The sequence below is a fragment of the Lissotriton helveticus genome, chromosome 2_1 (genome assembly GCF_964261635.1).
Source record: "Lissotriton helveticus chromosome 2_1, aLisHel1.1, whole genome shotgun sequence".
Taxonomy (NCBI): Eukaryota; Metazoa; Chordata; class Amphibia; order Caudata; family Salamandridae; genus Lissotriton; species Lissotriton helveticus.
The window spans coordinates 1391419737-1391447440 of record NC_136059.1 but is presented as its reverse complement, the minus strand read 5'-3'; the positions used below and the strand labels follow the sequence as shown (position 1 = coordinate 1391447440).

Here is a 27704-nt window from a genome sequence, read left to right as displayed (position 1 = left end):
CCAGTGGCTTAGTGAGCACGGGACCCACGTCTGGGCATACCCTTTCCACATAGGGTGAACAGCAAAACACACAAGATGATGAACGGAATGTTGCACAATGGCAAAACATTCACCCCCCAGTCACAGATCTGGGTTTAATCCATCGTTATTTTGCTCACCAAGCCACCCCAGTTCAGACATGGCCATATGCAAATCAGTCTTGACCCTGTGCCTCATGGGAACAGTCCAGCCCGAAGGACTGGCTTGGCAGTTCGGGCTGGACTGTTCCCATGGGGCACAGGGTCAAGACTGATTTGCATATGGCTGGGTTAAAGCTGGAATGGCATGGTGAGCAAAAAAACAATGGATTTAGGCCCAGATCACTGTACCGTGGTGAATCTATGACATTGTTCTGCATTCTGTCCATCATCTGTTGTTTTTGCTACTACTGCTCGGCACTTTGTAAACACTCGTGGTGCAGTTGTGACCCTGAATGGAAGGACTTTGAACTGATAGTGTTGTCCTTCTAGTACAAATCTGAGATACTTCCCGTGAGGAGGATGTATGGGAATGTGGAAGAAGGCGTCCTTGAGGTCTAGTGTGGTTAGGAAATCGCCTTGTTGCAACAATGGGAGCACTTGTTGTAAAGTGATCATGTGAAAATGATCTGAGTGTATATACAGATTGAGAGGCCTTAGGTCTAGAATTGGTCTTAGTGTTCCGTCCTTTTTGGGTATTAGGAAATAGAGTGAGTAAACCCCTGTTCCTTGATGTTTTAACGGAACTAGCTCTATTGCATCTTTTTGCAGCAATGAGAGAACCTCTTGTTGGAGCAGCGTTAGATGTTCTGTGGACATTGGACGCTGTCTGGGTGGTATATGTGGAGGGGTAGCTGTAAGCTCTAGGCAGTAACCACAGTGGATAATTTGTCTTACCCACTTGTCTGTTGTGACGAAATTCCAGGCAGGTTGTTACCCTGTTAGTCTGCCCCCTACAGGAGTGGAATGCTGTTGGGGGAGCAGAAGGAAGTCACTGTTTTGTGTTGGGAGAGGTTAGATTATTGTTATTTCCTTGACCTCTTCCCTTGGTGTTGTTGCCTCTGTAGTTCCCTCTAAAGTATCCTTTATTAGAGGATGTTTGTGTATTTGTTTTAAAGGAGGTTGAATTGTCTGCTCCGGCTTGTTTGGAGCCTCCTCTGTAGAAGACGCGACAAAAGGAGCCTCTTGCTTGGGTGGACTGCAGAGCTCCCATAGACTTGGCTGTGTCAGTGTCTTTCTTCATTTTTTCAAGTGCTGTGTCTACCTCTGGACCAAACAATTGTTGTTGGTTGGATGGTTGATTTAAGATAGTTTGCACCGCTTCCTTAAATCCTGAAATGCGTAGCCACGCGTGACGTCCAAGGAGGACACTGGTGAATTTTGCTCTGGATGCAGTGTCTGCTACATCTAGTGCTCATTTAATTGAGGCATTTGATATAAGCTTACCCTCTTGTATGAGGTCATCTGCTTGTGCCTTATATTGGTCAGGTAGATGTTGTAAGAGCTTCTCTAGCAGATCATAGTGAGCCCTGTCGTATCTTACGAGGAGGGCCTGTGTGTTAGCGATGCGCCATGTATTGCTAGCTTGGGCAGCTATTCTCTTTCCTGAAGCATCTATGATCTTTGATTCTTTATCAGGAGGTGGTGCTTCACCTGATGTTTGGGAATTTGCTCTTTTCCTAGCGTTTGAAACTACTAGGGAGTGTGAGGGTAGCAGTCCTTTAATGTAGGCAGGATCCCCATGAGCTGCCCTGTACTTTTTCTCTATCCTTGGGTTTATGATTCTAGCTCGTACAGGATCTTTAAACACTTCTGGTGCATGTTTAATGACTCCTTTAATCATTGGCAGTATTTGCACAGATTTTTGAGAATGTTCAAAAGTGTCTAGTAAAAAATCTTCCTCTGCCTCATCTGAATGCATGGTGACATTGTGATAGATGGCAGCCCTATTAATTAAGTGTCCCAACCCAATATTGTCTTCTTGAGGAGAAGGTTTAGATGGATAGATATGTGGGTCAGGAATATCTGGTACATCCTGTGGGTTTGGATACTCCCAGTCTGGTGAACCTGTTGGGTAGGGAAAAGGGTCATCTGGCTCTCTCCCTCCCCCCATGCTATACTCATCATCATCAGCATCCTGAGGAGGTGTATGTTGTGGAGAATGAGGAGGAGAATATTGAGGTGAAATGTTTAAAGGAAGAGCAGGTGAAGGAGATACAGGAGAAGAAAGGTGCATAGGAGATGTGGCGGAGTCCTTCTTGACAGGCACTGGAGGTGTAGGTGCTGTATCTGACTTCCTCTTCCGGTGTGGTGTGGTGGAAACATGTCCTGTTTCTGGATCAATGTAGATCCTGGTTGGGAAAGCTCCTCTTCTTGAGGTACAGCCTTTGGCGCCGATCTTTTCGGTTCCGAACCTGTTTGTTGCTTGTCTTTAGCCTTAGGAGCCGATGTTGAGTCCTTTAGCATAGATTTCGGCACCGAAGGTATTGTCTTTGGAGCCGAAGCCTGTTTCGTGGACTTGGAAGGATCCGAAGCAGGCTTTGTTTGTTTCGGTATCGAGGGTATCGGCTTCAGAGTGGAAGCTGTTTTTGGGGCATCGGAAACAGGCTTCGTTGTTTTCGGAGCCGCTTTGTCTCTCGGAGTCGAGGGTTTCAGAGTGTCTTTCGGAACTGGGACTTCTTTTTGTTTCGGTGCCGAGGGAGCAGGTGGTATCGGCACATGCGGGTTGCTCGGTATGGAGCTACCGGAAGGCTTAATTTTTTTCTTCGGAGCCGGGCTCGATGGCGGGGCTTTCGAAGTGCTTTTTTGGTCTCGACTGGGCCCCGCAGGCGGAGTGTTGACCTTTGCCTTCGATTTTGGTGTTTGGGCTGGGGTAGGGGAAGTGGTACTCACAAGTTGACCCGAAGGTATGGAGTCATCGAAGTCATCTGCCTCGGATATGATCTGGAGATCATCGGAATCTTCCTCCGGGGCACATGGACCTTCGTCGAAGATATCCACTGGTTCCGGCGCTAATCTCTGCATGTAGCGTCGACGGGCCCTCCGATCCCGAATGGTCTTTTTCGATCAAAAGGATGCACAGTCTTTGCAGCTGGATTCGTCGTGGTCTGGCGATAAGCACAGGTTACAGACCTCGTGATGGTCACTGTGTGGAAATTTTGCTCCACACTCGGGGCATCTTTTGAATGGCGTCCTTTCCATGAGGTGTAGGCCTCATGGCGTGGGTAGGCCCAACGGCCCGCGTCGACGACCGGAATCGAGCTGACGAAGTCTAGTCGATGTTTATTGGTATCGAAAGTTGTTTGGTGAAGTTTGAACACATTTTTACGCGTCGAAGTACTTGAGAAGTAGATTTCGAACCGGAGCGGGAAAGTTTCATCCGAACCCAGTGGCGGAAAGAAAACAATCTAAGGATGGAGCCGATGCCCATGTGCACTATCGTCCAAGGGAGGAGTCACCTATCACGTGACTACAAAGACTTCTTCCAAGACGACAACAACATGCAATCATCCGAGCCCAACACCAAGTGGTGATATAATGCAAAGTGTAGAATCTGCAGCTCATATGCCTCGAACATAATCTTTAACAGTGCTCAAGGTAAGACTTCACTAGGCTAAAGACAGCACAAAGAGCAAAATTCAACAACTTTGTCTCTAATAGGTATGTATGGTAGGAATGACACCAAGATCCAAATTCATCTCAGCGTAAGCAGTATTTGTAGAAGGACACCTGCCTGCTAGAATGACATCTAGTACTTCTGATGGGAGATTGAAATCAGTCAACTGTTGCAGCTCAAGCTCCACACATAGAGATGTAGATTGCACAGGCCAGGGTGCTTTACACTCCTCTTACACTGCAATAGAAAATCCTCCCAAAGAGTTAGCCTAATTGGAGGACAGATGCTCATGTACAGAAGTTCAGGGTATCAGACTCTTTGGGGCCAATCTGGATCCACTAGGGGGACTGGTCGTTCGAACCTCCTTCAGAATTCGAGGCTAGAGAGGGCTTTCAAGAGTCCAGTGCTTTAATCTAGTGCTGAGACTGTGCATTTTCAATTGAAACACAGTTCTCCCCATTGCTGGAAGATGCCATGTGTCACCTCCAGGTGTAGCTACCATTTGCAATCCGCTAGTTATTGCTGGTTGAGTTTGTCCGTCTTTACCGTTCAAGGTTTTAGCCAGGTGATTCATGATGAGAGATATGACCTGTTGACTCATCCAGTTCCAGAGAGGCCAAGACTCTTAGCACAGAACCCACTTTGCCGTGCTTGTCGGAGTACAACAAGGCAGTAGTGTTGTCTGTGAGAACCTGGACCAGCCTACCTTTAATGAATGTTAGGAAAGCCTTCAGCACTAAGCGAATGGTCCGCTACTTTCAACAGGTTGATGTGGAGGAGAGTCTTCACCAGAGACCAGAATCCTCTAATCTCCACCACTTTCAGATGAGCTCCTCAACCCAACAGTTAGGCATCTGTCACCGCCGTAAACCTCTGTGTGGGGTAGAGGAGAGGGGATCTACCACTAGCCCAATTGTGGTTGAGTAGCCAGCTCTGCAGGTCTTTTGCAATCTGCTCTAAAATCCAAAGGAAAGACAGGTTTCCTTAATGCTAAGCCCACAGACTTCAGAACCAATTACAGAGCCCGCATGTGCCATCTGATGTAATGGAAAAGCAGGACAAAGGAGACCAAAAGATCTCAGAGCCCCTCTCACTGAGGTTAAGGACCAAGGCTGAAACTTCAGGACAGGGACCGAATGTCCTGGACTTGTTGAATAAGAGGGAAAACTTGAAACTGAACAATATCCAGGATGGATCTGATGAAGAGGAACTTCTGCGAAGGAGGCAAGTGTTACCTTGGCACATTGATTGAGAATCCCAACGATACTAAGAGTTTTCTGCAACTAACTGTGGAAAGCCTGCCTTTAACAGCCAGTCGTCGAGGTATGGAAAGACTGGTATCCCCAAAGTCTGAAAGTGTGCTGCAACTACCACCATCATTTTTGTGGACACCCCAGGGTTCATGAATACCCCAGGGGTACTGGTGAGGTCGAAGGAGAGCACAGTACACAGAAAATGCTTGACCTTCAGCTAACCCCTGTGGAACTACAGAACAGGAATGTGAACGCGAAGTAGGTGGCATGCAGGACTACTGCAATCATCCAGTCTTCTGGATGCAGGAAAGAGCTTGGGCCAATGTAAGCATCTTGAATTTGTCTTGTTTCAGGAAGAAATCAAGAAGATGAAGATCTAAAATTGGACGAAAGCCTCCGCTCTTGTCCTGCCCTAGGAAATAACAGGATTAATGCCGGTTTCCTATTTCTGATGTAAGGAACAGATCTAGGACTCCTTTGTCCAAAAGAGATTTGACCTTCCTGCTGAAAAAGGGACAAATATTTCTCCGAAAGCTGCTCACATGTAGTGGCATATGCATTGGATCTGAATGGAAAAGTAGGGCATATCTTTGTTGGAATATTGTAATCACCTATCTGTGGATGTGGTGCTCAGCCATCAGTGGAGGTAAAACCTTATCCAGCCTCCAACAGGGTGGCAATGTGCTAAAGCTGTTTGGTGCTGATAGCAGGAGTGATGGGGACAGAACAGCGTATGCCCCCGTGGGTTTAGAGGCTACCTTCCGGATCCTGGCCTTGAAAGGACTGGGAAGGTCTGTTGCAGTGGAGGCAGCCTTGGGGGCGTCTTTGCACCAAGCCCCTTCTGATTCTTTAAAGGGGAAAACTGTTGGGGATACTGCCTTAAGGGCAGAGAAAGGACGAGGGACTGCACTGTAGCCCTGCTTTCCTTTTAGCACTCATGGGCTGACTCTGCCATGTCGCTGAATAGATGGGTACTATCAAGTGGCACCTGAACGGCAGCCGAGAAGCTTGTGGATCTATTTCACAAGTGGCACAAAAGCACCATATTGGTATTGACTGCCTGACCCCAGCACTCAGTGGTGTCGAACCCAGAGCAGATGACGTACTTCATCACTGTGTCCTGGCCAAGCTGAATAGTCCAACCTATCAAAGCAGTTTACAGGTGGAAAGAAGGTCCACTATTTCGCTAGGGGAAAAATATGTGATTTCTAGATGGCTGTTGACTAGTGAGCAAGAGCACGATTTGGACCTAGTGCCCATCAATGTGTCCCTCAAGACTTCATTGAAAGGGAGAAGTGGTTTTGTGAAGTCAACAAGGTTCCAGGACTTCTATCAGGACATTACTCTTTATTTCATGGATGGGAGACATAGGTCTAGAATGATAGCAGTTCATCTGATCACAGTAGCAAAAGAAGATTGTTTCTCTGAATGGGTCAGGGGGAGAGTTCAACCAAGTATGTGGGAAAGTGTCTAGCCCACAGATTGTCCTCATCATATTAATGGGGTATATCATCCCCAGCATCTTTATCGCCATGCTCACAAATGGCAAGTGAAGTGTTCCAGGTAAAGACAAAGTTTTATCAGAGTCCGAATGAGGTCGGACTGGTTGCACCACCAGTTGTGGATGTCGCAAAATCGATTGAGAATGTGTCAGGTTTGCTTCCAAGGTCAACAAGACAAAGGGGTTTTCCTCTGGCGTCCATGGGAGAGTGCTCAATGGGGATCGTGGCGCCAGAGACAGTCGGGTCCCCCAAATCGGGTCAAACCCCATAGCGGGAGTCAACAGGTGAAGACTTGTATCGAGGACAGATGTGCCAATGGTAGTCTGCCTGGTAGCCTCCTCATATCCATGAGCCCAAAGGCTCACCAAAGGGTGCCAAAGATACGCAACATGGCTTCCTTTTAAGCCTCTACTTGTTGCAGCATCGTCAATGGCTGGTGAGGGGAGAGCAAAAGATGGGAGAAAAAAAACAATGTGGAGCACTGGCAGAGAAGAACACGAGGAAGACAGTTAGCAATCACATGCACTATCATGAAGTGTTCTACAAAAAAATTATGTTCTCAAAAAGTGAACACTGGTGGAAGAACAGGAGTCAATTAGATAAATAGAAATGAGGCTATGCTCCATGGGAGGGGCAAAGAAAGCATGGACAGGCTAAAACAAAGCCAGCAAACAGAAAGCAAGCAGATGTGAATTACAAAACATAAGTCTACATGCCCCGAATAAGTCATTAAGCAGTCTTTGACCTAAAAATAGTATATGAAAGATCATTCTACAAGTAGGTGTCCGTACAGCAAAACCCTGGCCTAAAGTTCTTTAGAGGCGAGGAATAGAACAAAGCAGTGCTGAGCCAGAATGGAGAGGCTACGCTATGTCAGAGTGTTAACCTTTAACTGTTTCGGCACACTATCATATTCCTTTCTTCTGCTATTATTTTGTATATCCTTTATATTTTCTGTAACTATCCCAAATCATGTTACTGACCTTTAACTTATTGTTGCCATAGTTTTTCTCAAATGCAACTTAACCTTGAACTTGTACTGTGCTCTAGTACCTCTGGGCAAAAGCAGTACTATACGAAACAACAGATATAAAATCAACAATTCTCTATTTTTTATTGCTGGAATCACTACACTACTCTATTACAGTTTTCGTTTCATTCGTTTCATAATCTTTTATTCGGTTACCACTTGTTTGCAACCATAAAAAGTACAGTTAAATGACAATAGGAAAAATAAAAATTATTATATATACAAACAAAAAATTAAAAACAAGTTTTTCAAACATAAAATAACATATTATCCATCAAAAGATTGTCGAAGCTTAATGACAGATTTTAAAAATGTGGCTATACATTTTGCCGAATGAACAGTGTCCAGGAGTTGCAAAGAAAGAAATGCTTGCCGGCACGACCTAAGGCCGAGTGAACGTAGGAGCGGTAAAATCCAAATTTTTCGCGATGATTTGTAGTATGTACAGAAAAAAGTAATATGCATTGTTAATTGGGTTGATAGTTCATCACATGGGCAGTTCATAATATCGCTCGACCAGTTCTGTTTCCGTGGAAAAGTTACCAGCCGAAAGAAAGTGTGAAAACGAAATCTTGTTAACAAGTATTTTTCAAAGTTAGACAGATAATACAGTAAATAAGGTTGGATGGTTCTGTGGGGTTGAATTAATTGAATTTGGGCATTGAGAGGTTTTACAATCTCGATTGAACTGCGGAGTTCTCTTAGATGGGCCATGCTTATTTCCTTTAGTTCTTTTCTCGAGATGTCCTCCACACTTGGTGGATCATCGAAATATGAGCTACGGCCAATGTCTCTGAAGAAGTTCTCCACGTACGCTAGCCAAGGTATCTTTCTCCAGTTCGTTAAAGCCATACAGTCCGTAATCAATGAGCGGGTCAGATGACACTCTGGTTTAGACCATATGCGTTGCCATAGAAGAATTGGTTGGGAACGTATATAGTCAATAATGTAGTCCATACTCAGCTCATTTTGGGAGGCGTAGATGGGAGCGCTTTGTGGGAGGGCTAGTAAATATATGACAAACTTGTTTTCGGCTAGCCACAGCCTGCCGCCAGCTCAAGGAATCGTCCACCAGGATGCCCAGGTATGGGTATGCAGGGGTTTTTTCCAATCTTGACTTTTCAACATAAATTGCTTTAGGGTTCTTGACCTTTGGGCCAATATGCATGGTAAACGTTTTTTTGATGTTAATTTTTAGGCCTAACGAACGCATAAAGGAGCAGTATTTGTTACGTTGTTTTTGTAGTTGTACAAGTGTTAAAGCTATAATGACTGAGTCATCTGCATAAAGCAGCGTTGGTATGGGGCGGTGATTGATCTGGGGTAAGTCCTGGCTCCCTTCTAGCAAGGCCAGCTCAAGTCCATTGGTGTAAAGATTGAACAGGAAGGGAGCCAGTACACATCCCTGCCTTACCCCTTTTTGAATGGAAAAAGATGAGGATATCTCGCCATTTACTCCAAATCTAACGCACGCTGTTGCGTCCGAGTAAAGTTCTCGCAAAAAAGTGATGAGTGATGGATCTACCTTGAGATCACTAAGGATAGTCCAAAGTTTGGAGTGCAGGACACAGTCAAAGGCTGCACTTAAGTCAACATACACAAGAAAGATGTTACCTCCTTTTGCTGGGACGTACTTCTCGATCATAAGGGCAAGATTCAGGGCCTGCTCCACGGTTCCAAGGCCCTTCTGGAAGCCATATTGCAGGTCGGTCATGATGTTATTGGTCTGGGCCCAAGTTTGTAGTCGGTCCAATACCACCCGTCCCGCAACTTTGCCCATGGAGTCCAGAAGGGAAATAGGCCTATAACAGGCAGGATCATTTTGGTTACCCTTTTTAAAGATTGGAAGCAAAATAGACTTTGACCATGATTCTATCAGCCCAGTTGATGTTGCAGCAGAAAGGACCTGAGTGAGGAGAGGTGACCAAAGTTCAAAGTTGTATAAAAAGAAGTCTAAAGGAACACCATCTGGCCCAGGAGCCTTACCGGATTTAGATGCCTTGAGTGCTTTTACAACCTCTGCATGCGTAAATGTTATATTCATCGGGTAGATGGTTTTCTCTGACATATTGTCACTTCTCGACGGTTCTTGAGGAGAATCTGGTTGAAGGAATCCAAAGATTTTAGAGAAATAGGAAACCCATTCATCAGCTGTGATAGCTACATCGAGGTGCTGGTCCTTCGACGTATCAGCCAGAAATGGAGATCTTATTACTTGCCAGAAAAGAAGACTATCCTTATTCTGGCAGCTGAGATGTAGCTGAGCCCAAAGTTTGTTCTTAATTTCTCTCTTACGTTCCAATCTGGCTGAGTTATACATTTTTCTTAAGCTAGAGATTTCAAGGGTGTCCCTCAGGGGTCTACAGAGAGCAGCCTTTAGATCCGAGAGCGCCTTACGACATTTTACGTTAAACCATCTCTCCGAATTAGTTTTTTTGTTTCTATATTTACCAATGAACTCCTCTTTGATAACCTCTAAAACTTTCTGGAAACTGGCCATGATTTTCTGCGGAGAGGAATCAATCGATAGGCAGTCTAGAACCCATGTTCTGGCTTTCTCGAGAACCCGTTCCGTGATTTCATGTGGATCAACCTTAGCCCATTTAACCGTATACCCATTTATCTTATTCATGGATAGAAGATTTTGCGTTAGGTGGCTAGTAATTGTAGAATGAAAAGTAACATTTTTAGGGGTGACTGTTACACTAATGGGGAAGTGGTCGCTACTCACATCTGACCCTGTGTAGAAGTTAATCACTTGGCCCTTTAAGCTCTGCGAGGTCAAGATGTAGTCAATAGTAGTTGAGTAACCCCTCCCATGAAATGTTGGAGAGAAGTCTGTTGGAATTTCTAGTAAGTCGTTTGCAAACTCAAGTTCTAATAAGAATAGGGACTCGTTTAATTTGTTGCCGCAGGAAGAGTGTACAAAATGTGACAGCGGGTTACCATGTTCATCTAGCAATCCACAATTCCCGTTTCTATGATTGGGACATAGTGAGAGATTAAAATCACCGCCCCAAATCACATATACTGTAGTTGGGTGGAGATCATTTTTCAACAATTCTAAAAAAGTGGTAATTTCACTAAGCAATTTTATACAATCCGTTGTTACGGAATTATAATAATTGACCAGAATAAAAGTACCGCTTTTATTAAAATTTAATCGTAGTATTTGGTAACTTGGATCTTCTTTAAGATTTTGTATGGTTAGTGGAGGCAGAGTATTGGCGATATAAACGGCCAAACCCCCCTTAGGTCTGACCATAGGTCCCTTGGTGGCTGGAATATGGAATGTTTTATAACCAGCTAGGTGATGGGAGTTGACTGACCAAGTTTCCTGGAAGCAGAGTACCTGGTGTTTAGTGATTGTAGCCAACCATGGTTGCAGTGATATTTTGGTTCGGAGACCTGCTACATTCCAGTATAGTATAGAAATGGTCAGGTCTGTGCTTGGTGGTGGATCAAGTAACTGAGCTGTTAGGGTATTGGAGGCTGTAGAAACTACTTGTCGATTAGACATATAAGCAGTTGAAGTCGATTGATTGGACTGCTTGCTGTCAGTAATTCTAATCTGATGTAGGTTTGTAGCCTTAGCCTCAAACAGAGCCTCCGTACTTTCATCTGGCGTTGTTTTTATGTAAGCACAAGAGGATTCTAGCAAGAGACCAGTTTCGGCTATTTTTTGAATGGGACATAGTTGTTGGACGAAAAATATATCTGCAGCCTTACATGGTAATGATTCAGGACTGTTATGAGCTTCAGGAGTTATTGAGACCTGGGGCGTAGTTAGAACGATTTTTAACGGTCAATCCACCATTTCGAGGCAATCGTAACGATTTCTGGTTGGAAAACCCTGCCAACCCTCCGTGGGGAAGAGGGGCCCTCCAGAGGGCCTATATTGGGGCTGCCAATTCTGTGGGTGCCAATCTCTGTTTCTGGTTCTGTGGCTATAAGCCACCTGGTTCCAGTGCCCTTCAGAGGGTTGTTGCCAGTTGCCAGTAGGGAAATATTGATGGGTACTCTTTGGGGGGTAGAAAAAAGAGAGGTGGCAAGCATCAATGCCTCCCCTTTTTTCCAATGATGGCCAGGAGCAGATATAGTTGACTGTTGTAGGATCTACACAGTTCACTATAACGCAGTCGCCCTGCAAGGATTTTCTTTCCTCCCCAATCCAAGTTACTCTACGAACTGAAGTTATTCCGCTAGAGTGATGTAGCTGTCGAGGTCTATTTAAACTTAACCACTGTATAACTTTATTCTTAAGAGACCAGGAAGATTCATTAGTACCTTCTGAAAGTTCGGGGACACCGGTAAGAATGACTACATAAGGAGAAGCCTCAGGTGGAAGATATACGGGACGCCTTGGACGCGCTCCCCTTTTTACTGTCTCTGGAGGTTTAATTGCCTGCGTTTTAGATGGTAGTGGTGTCTGATTGATATTTGCAGTTTGTTTAATGCTAGTCATAGTGCTTTGGGGGGCCTGAGACGGCCCAGGAGTAGCTCCTGTCAAAGTAGCTCCTGTCAAAGTCACACCTGTAACTGGGTTAATCTGGGGAAGTGCTGTTGGAGTGGGATGTTTAGATTGTGTGATAGATAAATTTATTGGTGGTAATAATTTACTGCCAGCATCCGATTGGATCACTTGTGGAACTTTGGTTGAGGGTGTGTTTTTCCCCTTCATCTGATTTGTGTGTTCGACAATAGACTGTGTGGATGGAATAATAGATAGTTGTGCTATCTGCTTTCCTAACTGCCTCAAGCTATTTTCCAAAGGTTTTAGGTGCTCAGTAAGGAGTTCCCTGATAGTTAATAATAGGAATGGAGTAGCATTGCAAACTGTACAAAGACTTTCAGGATGCAAGATTTTTGGTGTATTAGAAATTTCTTTCTCCATATTAATGTTATTCACTGAGAATTTATTGACAGTTTGTACGGTAGTGTTAGTAGTAGAAGTGGATTGGGGTGGCTGAAATAAATGGGCCCCCTCTAGCTCTGGTGGGGCCTCAGATCTGGGAGAGTTACATTGATGTTGTTTCCCATTTCCCCGTTATGGAACGGCACCCTCCCTCAACCCCCGAAGACGCTTGTCCAATTATGTTTCCAGTGTTTGGCAAAGCTCTAAGTTGGGGGTGGTCTCTAGATCTTCCAGCGAGATTATATCAGATATAGATTGAGTTGCTGAAAGATCCACGGAACAAGGAACTGTGTGGATTTCAGCGACATGCATAGGTGGAAGGGTCAATGTTGATGTAGTAGTAGGGCCATGGTGGATAGGAGATGCCGCGGTGGCCAGGAGACCCAAAGAGGATCGTTTGGCATTTACAAGATCTAAAGAGACTCTCCGCTCCAATAAGGTGATACTCTGGTCAATGACCTTGTTTGTTCGTGAAATGAATTGGTCTATCGGACCAGTAACCTGTGTTACACTTTGGACAGGTTTAGCGTTTTTCCTGGTTCCACGAGTCATTTTACTCAATTTGTGAGACTGGCAACCGATCAGGTAGATATTTCTAAAATTATTTCGAAGAGGGGGGGCTCGGTTTGGTCCTTACCGGTCACTAACGGGCAACAACGGGCCCGCCCTTGGCCCGGGCGCTCCCGCGACGCGGGTGATGGCGATGTTTTAATGCGCCTCCTGGCGCGTGGCTGGCGTCGCTGCCGCTCTGCCTGCTGGGACAGGTAGTCCCCCACTCGGCGGCCGCTTGGTTGTGATAGCGGCGGCGGGGGGACTACAAGGCAGGGCCAGCAGTCAGTGGGCAGATCGTGGAAGGTTCTGTAATTTCAGGCAGCAGGGGAGAGATACAGCGGAGCGCCCTGCTCCAACGCTGTGAATAGGCAAAAAGCCTATTCACAGCGTTCACTATTCAAAGGCTTTTAAGGAAAATCAGTGCATCATATTTTTCAATTTCCAATGTATCTTAACTGTCACACAGACAGTTACTTGTGCTCTGAGCAAGACTCAAATCTGTGAATGAGCCAGGAATCCAGTTATAATGGTATACTGCCCGTTAGAGGTTGACCTATAAAAGATAGAAGAATACCTATAACCAATGAGTAAGTCACTCTATTAGTTCCGGTTTGAGTCTAGGGGAAACAAAAGAACATTAACTATAAAGCACTCTGAAACTGTACATAACAGAGAAATCCAGAAAAAGACACAATTTAGGGGATAGGTAGAAAAAACAGATAAAGAACGAGACTACTCAAAATCACCAATGTTTAGTCGTAGCCACTTAGAAATGGGCTACAGCAGAACGTTCGTACAGCGACCTACAAAAATAGTGTTCTATATTTTAAAGTAGGCTGGGACCTGAGAGAGAGCTGAGAGAGTGAGGGTTGCTGCCTGTCCCTACGACCTTGGGACCGACTGCCGGGTTGTGCTGCCGCTACCGCTGCCTCTCGCAGCACCCGCTCCGCGGGTGCCGCTTCGCGGCTTGGAAGGTGGGAGAGCTGACCCTGAGGCGCTGTGCACTGGGAGGCGCTTTGGAGAAACAACACGTCGGCGCTTAGCAGGGACTCGGAAGACCAGGAGTCCCTGCTTCCCCAGGTGCGCAAGCGGACGCGCCCACCAACAGACACGCCCCCTGCCTGACCAGAGAGAAAAGGGCGCGTGTTTTCCTTTTACCGTTGGGACCCACCTGGGAGCTGAGAGAGAGCTGAGAGAGTGAGGGTTGCTGACTGTCCCTACGACCTTGGGACCGACTGCCGGGTTGTGCTGCCGCTGCCTCTCGCCGCACCCGCTCCGCGGGTGCCGCTTCGCGGCTTGGAAGGTGGGAGAGCTGACCCTGAGGCGCTGTGCACTGGGAGGCGCTTTGGAGAAACAACACGTCGGCGCTTAGCAGGGACTCGGAAGACCAGGAGTCCCTGCTTCCCCAGGTGCGCAAGCGGACGCGCCCACCAACAGACACGTCCCCTGCCTGACCAGAGAGAAAAGGGCGCGTGTTTTCCTTTTACCGTTGGGACCCACCTGGGAGCTGAGAGAGAGCTGAGAGAGTGAGGGTTGCTGCCTGTCCCTACGACCTTGGGACCGACTGCCGGGTTGTGCTGCCGCTGCCTCTCGCCGCACCCGCTCCGCGGGTGCCGCTTCGCGGCTTGGAAGGTGGGAGAGCTGACCCTGAGGCGCTGTGCACTGGGAGGCGCTTTGGAGAAACAACACGTCGGCGCTTAGCAGGGACTCGGAAGACCAGGAGTCCCTGCTTCCCCAGGTGCGCAAGCGGACGCGCCCACCAACAGACACGCCCCCTGCCTGCAACGTGACTATTTAACGCCCAGCGCGACGCTCAGCGGGACGCGAGCGGGACGCCGAGCGAAGCCCGGGCAAAGGGCGGGCCCTCTGAGGCCCTCAGAGGTCACCAGTGGTCGGGCGGGCCACATCTCTTACACCCCACTCTTAAGGTGAGATCCACCGTGGTTAGTTGTTGTAATAATGGCAAAACGAAATGCTGCCGCCGAATGTATAAATACTGCCACCCAGGATACTGAGAATCCGGCATCCTTAATCACGTCCTTTGAGGCATTAATAGATACTGCCTTTAATGAGATTGTTGAAACGGAAAGGAGGTATTCAATAGGTTCGCCTACCATCAATGTACCAGCCGAAATCCCAAACAATATTACGCATATTTTCCCTGAAGTAACCGTTGATAAACAGCGATCTGATGCTGTAAACGTGCCTATTGTTACTGAGGACGAAAATACCATTACTTATACATCCTCAAATGTAGTTTCTGACTGTACCTCTTTACCAACAACCATCGAACTCGCTGAGAATGTAGGAGCCAAGCGCAAAAGAGGGACTGTAAAACTATCTTGCAATAAAAGGAAGCAGCCCCCTAGGACTGTTAATCAACCCACACCGCAAAGCATGTGGAATAAGGGGAAGAAACAAAAACAGCATATTATCCCTGAGCAGGTTGATCCCCACTTGGATGATGTTGTTGTCATCAATAATGATGGTCTAAATTCAATGACTATTTCCACCCAGACGGATTTCTCTACAGTAAATAGTACATATTCCAAATCTGAGGGAAATCTCATAGAGACCATTGCGGACACAATTTTTAAGCAACTCGAGGGTCAAATGATCAAACAATTTAATAACATTTTTAAGAGACTTGACAGACTGGAAAATTTAATTAAAAATGATGATGCTAAAAGAAAAGGGACAGTGTCATTGGATAAATTAAGAGGTGAACGCCTGTTAAAAGATCTGGAATTTACTACCCGTGCACTTACTAGCAATAATCACATAATAAATGGCAATCCATCAATAGAAAATATGGTTAAGGTATCAGAAGCTGCAAGTGGTCCGCAAACAACTATGCCACCTGTGGCGACCACTAGCACTAGAAAAAGTAACCCTCCTGATCCTTTAAGTAAACCCCTAGCGCCTATTATTGTCAGTAGCGTACCAAAGAACAACCAGAAATGTAATCCAGCTAGAGGTACAACAACACAGAATGCCCCCCCAAACCCAAACCAGCGCCATAATAAGTCCCAACATGAAGACACTAGGCCTATTAAACATCAAGGCCCTGCCCTACATTTACCACCTGAGGCGTGTCCCTATGTTCTAGTTCTGGCTGGGATTCCACCTCTTAGGGAAGGGCAAGGAGAGTCGTGGGTGCAATTGCATAATAAAACCATCGACTGGTTAACTAAGCATAAGGGGGTTGGCTATGATGTTTCAAATGAAATTATATCTACGCGCCGCGTAACATGGGTTGGTCCTCTTTTCAAAAATATTAATGGGGACTGTATTATAATTAATTTTAAAAATCCTAGCACAGCGAAGTTTCTGCTAAATAAGAACTCTGTCCATCATGGCCCATCGACCTTGGTGACCCCCTTACCGCTAAACTATTTTTATCGTCCCCCACACAGAATGATGCAACCTCCACCTGTGTTTCCATTACATAACAGGTTTTCACCACTTTACGATTTGGGTTCATTGGATTGACTGTCACCTACCTTTGAAGTCCCTGATCTATTGTCTCCAGATTCTGAATGTATAGCGGAAAAATGTCCTGAGGCAATTTTGTCACCAGCCGAAACTTTCCCACTTGGAACACCGTGTGAACCACAGGGCCAAATTTCAACAATCCCTTCTCCAGTAACTGACCAGGTCACTTGCTTGAAGCCCGATAACAACCTGTCAATACTCAGTTGGAATATTGCTGGCCTGAAGGGCAAGATGGAAATCACATCTTGGACGGATTGGGGCTCTTCCCACGATGTACTATTGTTCCAAGAAACCTGGTGCACTGATGATTTACTATTTGATGGGTACTGTTGTTATAATAAGTCTGTCCCGGTTCCCCCCCTAGGTCGCCCCAGTGGGGGCCTTTCCATCTGGGTTAAAATATCCGCAGAGGTAAAAACTGATTTAATTCAAACCAATAACCCAAGTTTTATGGCATTGATTTATACTAATAGGATAAGGCTATGTTTGATCAATTTTTATAACAATGATTTTCTGTCCCAACCAAATCGTAATTTTATTCTTTTATTTGAGTTTATTGATGCAATCATGGATGGACAGAAATATGGGAAATTTGATGGCATTTGCATAGGAGGGGATTTCAATGCACATTTACATACTAGAACTCCTCCCTGTAAAAGAGGTATAGAATTATCAAACTTCCTGGCAGGGAGAGAACTTGTAAATTGCATGGAGCATGCTGGTATGGAAACCAGCAATGCCCCGTTCCCGACCTTTATTGGTCAAGGGAGTGGCACCACGATTGACTATGTATTTGTCTCACCAACCATCGCAAATGTATTGATGAATGCTGAGGTTGTGAGTAAAGTATATAGTGACCATCTCCCTATTGTAATTCACATATTACTTCCAAGGGGTAAACGCCTCCAAACTGAAATAGGCGCAAGGAACTTGGAAGTTTCAACTGACAAACTGAGGGTAGTCTGGAGGGGCGTGAACAACAGGGAAATCTTGACAAAAGTCATTAAAAAACACCCAGCCCTGATTGATACCTGCCTCACCAGCAATAACCAAGGGGGTAATATTATCAGTTCATTTAGTAAACTCTGCTCTGCAATAAAAGGGGAGATCTCTAGACCTACTTTGAGGACATCCGAGGTAACACCCAGATGGTTCGATGCCTCTTGTTCTAAGGCAAATAGAGAGCTGAGGGCCGCTCTCAAATCTGAACCCAGAAACATCCCTCAAATAAGGTTACTCAGAACAGACTATAAATCCATTCTTCGAAACAGAACTAATGAACTGGTTAAGACTCACTGGGCTTCCTTGGCACGCTCGAGCGATCTGAAGGACACCACTGGGTTTTGGAGGGAGGTAAAGAATTTGAGATCAATAGGGTCGAACTTAACGGCAATTAATTGTAACATCACGGGACCCACATGGGTTGAACATTTTGCCAAAATCTATGCCACACCGGAAAACAATGTTTCAACCCCCTCCCCGATAAGCCCCCTTAACATCTCTGTGTCTGAGGTCGAGGATGCCATAGTTGAAAGTGCAGGAAATAAAGCGCCCGGCCCCGATGGGCTCTCAATTGATCAGTTAAAATGTGAACCTAACTTTTGGGCACCATTGCTATGCAATGTTTTTAATAATTTAACGAATGAACAAATACCAGAAACATGGTCCTGCAGCACCATTGTGCCCATCTTTAAAAAAGGTGACAGGCTGGACCCGGGGTGTTACCGCCCCATATCGTTAATTGATAATACCCTAAAAGTCCTGGGATGGGTTATCTTTGAAATAATTAATACCTGGGCGGAGGAGAGTAAGATTCTACACCCCAGCCAGCTTGGTTTCCGCAGTAATGTTGGCACAGTGGAACAATGCTTAAACTTGAATCTGATTATGGCAAAATATAATATTGCAAAAAAAAAAACTCCCTTATATTTTGCCTTTATGGACCTACGTTCTGCTTTTGATTTCGTTAACCGTTCCCGCTTATGGTCCACCCTTTTAAATTATGGTTTGGATGATTGCCTAGTGAACTTTTTAGCTTTTTTACACAGTGATTTAAGAGCTCGTGTGCGTATTAACCAATCTGGAGAAGTCTCGAACGATATTAGCATTGGCAGGGGGGTTAGACAGGGCTGTGTGCTGGCTCCCCTGCTTTTTATTCTTTATATTAATAACCTGAGCTCACCTCTGAGCATCCTAACAAAAGATGTACCAAATGTAAATGGAGTCCCGGTACCTACTCTCCTTTACGCTGATGATGCGGTCCTCATGGGCCGCACACCAAAGGCACTCCGTATCCTGATCTCAGGTTTTGTCCACTTTATGGCAGATCTAGGTTTGACCACTAATTTTAAAAAATCGCTTATCATGAGTTGTGGACCCAAAAAACACAAAATCGCCGAGATTAAATCAGGGTCAAATGTTCTGAAAAGCACTTGTACTTTTCCATACCTAGGGTTGCTATTTTCAAGCTCTGGTTCTTGGCAACCACATGTTGCTTATGCCAGGAACAAATTGGGCAAAGCTATAAACTGTGTCACCTCTTTGCGTCAACCCTTTAGCGCTGACGTGATCACACCTTTAGTAAAAATTTATCAGGCCCAATGCATCCCTACTGGTACCTACGGCGCCGAGGTTTGGGGTTACACAAATTGCACCCACCTCCAAACCGAAGAAAACAGGTTTTGTCGAAGGTGTTGGGAGGGGTCATTTGTTCCCCTCAATATATATGTCATAATGAGCTGAACATCTCATATATAGAAGATTTTGTAAAATCTAGACCAGCGCTTTTCTGGCTAAAACTATGGAATAACCCAGCTGCCACCTTGACCCGTGACATAATCTCTGATTGCCTTAAATGTGACAGGGCACACCTCATACCGTGGTTAAAAGCCGTTAAGGATTGCCTTGACAGCGTAGGATATGGTCCTTTGTTTACCTCACCTACCTTGATAAATCGTACCCATAAGATTACTATCCAAAGGGCACTGTATGACGCATATAGAGAAGAGCGGCAAAGGAAAAACCTGTCAAAGTGTACTGTTATAAAATATTTGGGCTATTTTGATGCACAAACTAAACAGCCAGGCCCTCCATTGAAATATCTACGCTTACACCTTGGCAGATGGAACAGAAGTTTGTTGTTTCGCTTCCGTGATGGGAGCATAGTAAACCTGTTACATTTTCCTTTGGGTTACATTAAAAATCTAGAAACATTGTATTGCCCATGTAACCAAAATATGAAACAGAGCCTTTTGCACTTTTTGTTTTTCTGCGGTTTTTACAAAAAATTCTCTGCTCATTATTTGATGTCTTACTGTAGAAAACAAAAGTTGATTTGCTTTAAAAAAGCATTAAGAATCTTTTTATCATTGGAATCCGATGAGGTAATATTCAGAGTGAGCAGTTTTCTTAAAACTGCCGTTCGTTCACGAACCACTTTACATTTTGATGTATAATATCTGCACACTACATTTCAGGCACTTTATAAATGAGCTTTTTGTATACTGGGTTTAATCTTGCGTTTTTGTACATGAAGTTTAACCAAATATCGCTGTTTTTTCTAAATTCATCTTTTTATCTCGGTTTGGCCGAAACTAGTTTTTAATTGTATAAAATGTTGCTGTTTTTAAATAGGTGGGACATTGTGTGTGTTTATAAAATTGATTGGTTCATGCCTTTTTCTTTCCAGTCGTCAAATTTTTTGCATTGTATTGTTTTGATAATTGTCTTTGTAAATGTACTTTTATGGATGTTTTTTATTCCGAATAAAGATCATTTGACTTGACTAAAGTAGGCTGGTTTATGGAAGGATCCCCAAGCAAATGTCAGCTTTGGGGTGATCAGAGGAACTTGAAGCAATATCTACCTCACTTATAGATCGTACCCATGTAGTTAGTATCATATGCAGCTAAACTTTGCTGTGAAGAAGTTGGATTACATTTTAATGCACAATAATAATATACAGATCTTCCTGTGAATCCAAACCCCAAACATGTGGATAATCACAAAAACAGGTTACAGGAATGCCCAATATGTGCCACTATCACCAGCAAAAGCCATCGGAGCATACACAATCAGAGATTTGGCAGTAGGACACCCCAACACTAAACTGATACACGTGATTAATTTTGATGTCATAATATAAGTACGTGTGTTGGAGGTGCCTGTAACGTGAACTATCGGACAATGAGAACGGCACTATGCACTTCAAGGGAGTTCATGCACAAAAAAGCTGTCAAGGGGAGGAGCCAGAACCATGCCCACGAGTAAGGAGGCAAACCAGATCCCTGACATAGCTGATCCTCTCCCCCCCTCACCCAGCCTCATTCCTGGCACTCCTGGGCCCCGTACAACCAACCACGAGGCTCCCACTGAGAAACCACAAGGCCCCCACAGAGAAGACGGGGGGAGGATAGTGGCACAAAGATATTGCAGAAGGTTGTCCTAAGGTAACAGTATGGACTACTTTCTGGCATTAACGCATAGAGTAATCATTCTGCCCGCTTTTTGATTTCTCATGTCAGAACCATTTATGAAGAGCACTACGTTGTGGGTGAATTTAAGTTAGGTACTTTTTTTTTACACAACTATGCACTGGTTAACATTCCATTACTGATAACTGTTGATTCACTGAGCCCTGATTCTCTTACCCCCACACCACCTCACCGAGTACGCCTTGGACCGCTACCCTGAGGGTAACTGATAAAGGGGCATACTTGGTGCTCAGATTTTGGTCTAATGATAACTAGGTCTAAAGTAATACTAATTAAGTTTTTTGTTGTTAAGATCTTATTGACTTCTATACATTGTTGTTCCATCCCATGCCATGTGATGTTAGCGCTCCGATACCCATGGGTCTTGTACGTGCTATAGAAAACGGTCAATAAATAAATAATCTGAAACCAGTAACACTGATTGTCCTGGGATTCCTGAAACAATATCCCACAACCTAACCACTAGCATGCCAACTAGCTATTACCCTAGCCACCGGATTTCACCAATATTCAATCCCACTACTGGATATATACTAAACCCAATTTGTGATCTGTAAAATGCTGTGCAACAATCAAGTTAATCTATTGTAATATATCCATATTGTTTTCTGGGCTCTCTGTATGCTTTAAACATTTATACAGCATATATGATTTCAACTGAATTTGGTACCAACTACATTATGACTGTAAAACTATGTGCCAAAAGACTGTTAATGCATGAAAGGACATCACTTGCGTCTTCTTTTCAGCACTCTTTGAGGCTCTACTAGACCTGGCCAATGCAACATGAAATTACAAAAATAAAACTGATGATATTATATTATCCAGACCTCTTCTTCACCACTGATTTCCTCCTCATCTTCTGCTCCAACTTCTTCCTCGTCTTCCTCATCATCTTCGTCTTCATCAAAATCCTCTTCGTCCTCCTCATCTTCACCTTCTGGAAGCAGATTTACAAAGTTACTGCATTCATCTCTTATGTTTTCAATTGCAGCAGCACCCTTGGGGTCTCCTACAACAATTTCAGGCAATATTGGGGCTGTGACCGGTTCTTTGGAGGTCCAAAAATAATACGAAAGTAAACAGATGTGCAAATGTGTGCGACAACTTTCATGTTTGGATGAGCGGTTTTGTCTATTTTTTCCATTTTGAGACTCGCTATCGTGAAGCACATATGTTTTCGGTCTGTGCTGGCATGTTCGCATCAGACCGACTGTGGGCCGATACATACATGTGTTTGCCTGGGACTGCAATACACGTTCTTAATGTACATAGAATACTCTCTGAATCGGAAATGCCTTTTCGGCACTTATAGTACACTTTGTAATCAGTAGTGCATTAGAAGGTCTAGAGGGCAATAGAAGGGCGCCCCCCCCCCTTCCCAGTTAGACTGGAATGTATCGAAGGTATGGGACCACCACTGTGGGAGCAAACTATTAATAGAATACCGACCTGTCAAAGCAAGCAGCAGCCATTCACAGAGGGGAATCTATTCGAGAAAAACTGCTGCCACTTTGTGAATGGCAGCTGTCGCTGTTGGTTGCACCCGTGTTCCAGGGAACCCTGCATGCTCCCACCTGTGTCCTCTCGGCACGCCGCTTCTTCTTTAGACCGCGTCTCTGTTACGGATAGGGCGGAGGGGGTGGGGGGGGGGGGGGGGGGGGGGGGCACGGGACTCGTAAAAGATGGCACTTTGGGATCATGAATGCAGGGAAGGAGGCCTGTTGTACCTCACATTCTTCCATCCTTGCATACACAAGAATTCACTATCATTTGGAAAACAGGGTTCATACATCTATCACAGCATAAACGTAGATCAGGTAAAAATACACAGACAGCATTGTAAGTACTTCTGGCCGTGTATTCGCAATGGCTGCACAGGCAAATTAAATAAATCAGATTTCGTCAAACGTAGTAAGAGAACTGGTAAACAAAGTTAACGCCAGCTTTATGTGCTAAAATCGAGCCAGTCATTTATAGAACTTCTTAACAAATGATGACCCCCCTCCAAACGATCGGCAAAAACAACAGGTGATGGACAGAATTCAGAACATTGTCATACATACACCCCAGTACAGAGATCTGGGCCTAAATCTATCGTTTTTTTGCACTCCACACCACCCCAGGTCAGACATGGCCATATGCAAATCAGCCTTGACCCTGTGCCTCATGGTGTGGAGAGCATGGGACTCACGTCTGAGCATACCCATCCCACTCGGGGCGACAAAGGCAAAAACAACAGGTGATGGACAGAATGCAGAACTGCCAAAACGAACTGTTGTTTTTGCTTTTGTCACCCCGAGTGGGACGGGTATGCTCAGACGCGAGTCCCATGCTCTCCACACCACTGGAGTCAAGCTATCCTGGCTGATGACGGCTGATAGCCAGAAACCGATCCTAGGATGCTTGATTCCGGTCCAGGAAAGACATGGCTTGGCAGTTCGGACTGGACTGCTCCCATGAGGCACAGGGTCAAGGCTGATTTGCATATGGCCATGTCTAAACTGGGGTGGTTTGGAGTGCAAAAAAACGATGGATTTAGGCCCAGATCTCTGTACTGGGGTGAATGTATGACATTGTTCTGCATTCTGTCCATCAACTGTTGTTTTTGCCTTTGTCACCCCGAGTGGGATGGGTAAGCTCAGACGTGAGTCCCATGCTCTCCACACCACTGCAGTCAAGCTATCCTGGCTGATGACGGCTGATAGCCAGAAACCGGTCCTAGGATGCTTGATTCCGGTCCAGGAAAGACATGGCTTGGCAGTTCGGGCTGGACTGTTCCCACGAGGCACAGGGTCAAGGCTGATTTGCATATTGCCATGTCTGACCTGGGGTGGTGTGGAGTGCAAAAAAACGATGGATTTAGGCCCAGATCTCTGTACTGGGGTGAATGTATGACATTGTTCTGCATTCTGTCCATCAACTGTTGTTTTTGACCCCTCCAAACGATGCCTCTTCCAGATCACCAGTGTTCTTCTGGAGCCAAGCCAGAGGTGTGATAAAAACAGGTTACTTGTAACTTTTCTTCTCCAGCCTTTATATACTTAATAGATGCTGAGAACAGTCTTTTTAGGTGGGCTGTAAATCTCCATCGATGTTTATATGTGAACCGAGCAACTACTCTAGTCTGTACGCATTTTCCGATTTGCTAATGATTAGTGCCCAACACAGATTCATTCATGACCTGTAGTAGTCTTTGGGAAATACACATACGGAAATAGACTCAGACAGACACACACACGCACGCACGCACAAATAAACAAAAAGATTGGGGACCCTTGCTGTGCGGCTGTCTTCCTGTTGTGTATTTCTCGATTGCCAGCAACGCAGTGGAGGGAAATAGAGTGGAGGTGATCGAAGGACATATATATATGGCCAGGCCATTTTCCAGGCAAGGAGGTCCTGCCTAGTAAGACTGTCTCTAGGTAGAGTGCCTTCCACAAAAGTACAATGTGTTGAGAGGAGGCTATTTACAACCCTTCCTCGCAGACATCAGGACGAGAGACAAGAATCTTTGACCCTTCAAGGTGCTTCTTTGCCTAACAACGGACACATGCCTCACCCTCTTCCCCCTGCCATCTATCTAATGGAAGCTGCAGTCAGAGTCATTTACAGCTCAACGCAACAGAAAGGGCCCTAGGGCTTAAAAAAAAAGCCAGTATCCTCTTTCCTCGCAATAGTGTCTAGCAGCCCACCTACTGCCTAGAAGATGCCAGCAATACACATGTTCCCTGGAAAGCAACCTCTCCTCCGTCCAAGTTGTGGGCTTCCAAAATGGAACCCTCAGGCCTGCATCGGCACAGCAGAACACAGCACATAACTTTATTGGATCGGGCTTGTAAGGGTGTATTTGTGTCTGGAAAGTAAAACAAGCATTTGCAATGCAATAGGTCTTGCATTTACGCGAGTTTAAGCTATTGGCATTGCAAATCACAATGCATTTTATTTGTTTTGAAAACCAAAACATAAATAAAAGGCATTGTCATTCACAATGCCAGTATCTAAAACTAGCGGAAATGCAAAACCTATTGCTTCACAAATGCTTGTTTAGGTAGGTTGTGATTCTGTAAATGCCTATACATGTGGGTGAAGTGTTACATGTTACTAGTTAAAAAATGTCTGTACATGTATACGAGGTATGATTTGTTTAAGAACTAAAATTGGGGTAATCTATATGATGATGGAGTTGTAAAGTAGAATGTTCAAGAAAAACATAAAATCAAAATAAATAAAATCTGCACATTGTTTAGCTAAATGAGTAAGTGAATTTATAGCGACTGTCTCTTATTTGGTGACTTAGGGTACTCGGTTGCCAAAGCGGTGGAGTACCCTTTCCTCCAGACACTATATCAGGCCCAGAGTAACTCAGGAGCTCATCACTTGGACCACTGGATCAGCTCTACCATCATTTTCCTTTACTCAGACAGCATCTGCAGTCTCCAGGGTGTAAGGTGCAGGCCTCTTTGGAATCTTCACTTGCCGGCTCAATTTGTGGATGCTTCTGTCACTGCAGTCAGACAAGCAGTTCTCTTGGGAAGGACTCCATCCCATGCCTCAGTGACTCACAAGGAACTTTGCCAAAAGTATTTTGATGTGCACCGCCCTAAACTATTCAAGTCCTGATTGACATACACAGACCTACAGATGCCATCGCACCTAGCTGCCTACTTGGAGAAGCCATTCACTTAGCCATTCCATACTAGATAACTCGATGCCTCACAAGGCGAGCAGTGCATATGCGCTGCCGCTATAGGCTCGACCTAAAAAACTATCACTATAAGTCTTCAACCATGGCATGCTGCACCACCGCGCTTCTCGCACAAAGCCCACAGCAGGGGCAGCACTTTGAGGGTACACTTGGTGCGCTCCTCGCGTTCCAAGATTAGACTTGGGATTAGTGTGTGGCATCATCACCCCTGCCCAAACAACAAAAAGCAGCATCACAGGTATGCAGTTCGGGAACACAAAGCTGGGGACACGATTGTACATCATGCAGGGGAAGAAAGTGAAAGTTCATTTGTTAGAATGAGCCAGAAACTTACAGGAGCAGTTTCCATTTAGAGCACTTAGGTATGTTAAAATAGATTAAAAATCCATCTGATAATGCTCTACTTCCTTTTAGCTTTTTGCACTAATAGGCTGTTATAAACCACAAAAATATAGTCAACAAGGAGCAGATTTGCTGTCCAATGAATGTAAAGACCGCTTTCTCAAGTAAGTCCGTCAAACCATTCCTCCTCTTCAGAAAAATAAGGAGTCTTGAGAAAAGTCAATAAAGATGATAACCTGTGACTTAAGAAACTCCAAGACAAATTTAGTTAAGTAGTAAGGTTTCACCTAAAGAGAGCTATTCCTCAAAACTAATAGTGGATAGTGAGGTAGGAGGGGCTGCAAAGCGCTCACCCATCTAGCTAAAGTAACTGGTACTACAAAATATTTATTACATGCCAAGAACTTTAACAGACAAAAAGTGCAGAGCACTCAAAAGGAGGCTCCATGAGAAAAACTATAGTAAAGGAAAATGCTACTTACCAGTATGCATCTGTTCTTGGCATGTAGAGTTACACACTGTGCATAGAACGCCACCTAGTGTTGTGTCCGGATGTTTGCAGTTTGTTTTTGTCCTGAAAAGTTCTTTTGAAGTCACAAGATAAGTGACTCCTCCTTTGGACCATATTGCGCATGGGCATTGGCTCCATCCTCAGATTGTTTTTCGCCATTAGGGAAATGATGGAGCTTTGCAAGAAAAGGAAGGATGTCCATGTAAGCTGTATCTAATAGATAATACTGGAACAGATAAGGGTAACCGGGGAGGCGGGTGGGTGTGTGTAACTCTGCAGCTTTACATGCCAAGAACAGATGCATACTGGTAAGTAGCATTTTCCGTTCGAGGAATATGAGCTGCAGATTACACACTGTGCACAGACTGTATAGCGGTACCCACTCTTAGCAGCGGCCACCCCGATCTGTTGCAGTAGTTTGAATAATAATGTTTTGAGAACAGCCTGGCCCACATTAGCTTGTTGTTTGGTTTGCACATCTACACAATATTTTTTTGTGAATGTGTGCGTTGTAGACCATGTAGCTGCTCTGCAGATGTCATCTAGGGCAGCGTTTCCCAAACTGTGGTCCACGGACCCCCAGGGGTCCATGAGACATTCCCAGGGGGTCCGCAGGACTCTAGTATCTGTCGTCGTAGTGAAAAATGAATCGCCCATGCGTCCTCACAGCACACAAGAGCTGTGAATGTTGGCGCAGAGACCACAACAATACAATCGGGAGGCGGGGGCAGCGAGTGGGCAGTCAGGGGGCGGGCCGCAGGGGGCAAAGCAGCTGGGGAAACGAGCGGTACAGAAGGCAAATGGGGCACAAAAACAAGGAAAAAACGAGTGGCGCAGAAGGGCACAAAAAACGAGTGGAACAGAGGGCAGAAGGGCACAAAAAATGAGGGAAAAACGAAGTGGAACAGAGGGCAGATAGGCACAAAAAAACGAGTGGAACAGAGGGCAGAAGGGCACAAAAACAAGGGGAAAACGAGTGGAACAGAGGGCAGAAAGGCACAAAAAACGAGTGGAAGAGAGAGCAGAAAGGCACAAAAAACGAGTGAAACAGAGGGCAGAAGGGCACAAAAACGAGGGGGAAAAAGAGTGGAACAGAGGGCAGAAAGGCACAAAAAACGGGTCGAACAGAGGGCAGAAGGGCACACAAAACGAGGGGAAAACGAGTGGAACAGAGGGCAGAAAGGCACAAAAAACTAGTGAAACAGAGGGCAGAAAGGCACAAAAAACTAGTGGAACTGAGGGCAGAAGGGCACAAAAAAACGAGTGGAAC

At 45.1% G+C, this 27704-nt stretch overlaps 1 protein-coding gene across 1 annotated transcript in view; it reads right to left on the bottom strand.

The window, feature by feature from the left end:
- ANP32B (acidic nuclear phosphoprotein 32 family member B) overlaps positions 1–27704 on the bottom strand; it is a 210302-nt gene that overhangs the window by 33467 nt on the left and 149131 nt on the right. The window contains exon 5 of the mRNA XM_078676330.1: positions 21704–21813. Coding sequence (XP_078532456.1) covers positions 21704–21813 — 110 coding nt within the window. The remainder of the gene's footprint in view (positions 1–21703; positions 21814–27704) is intronic.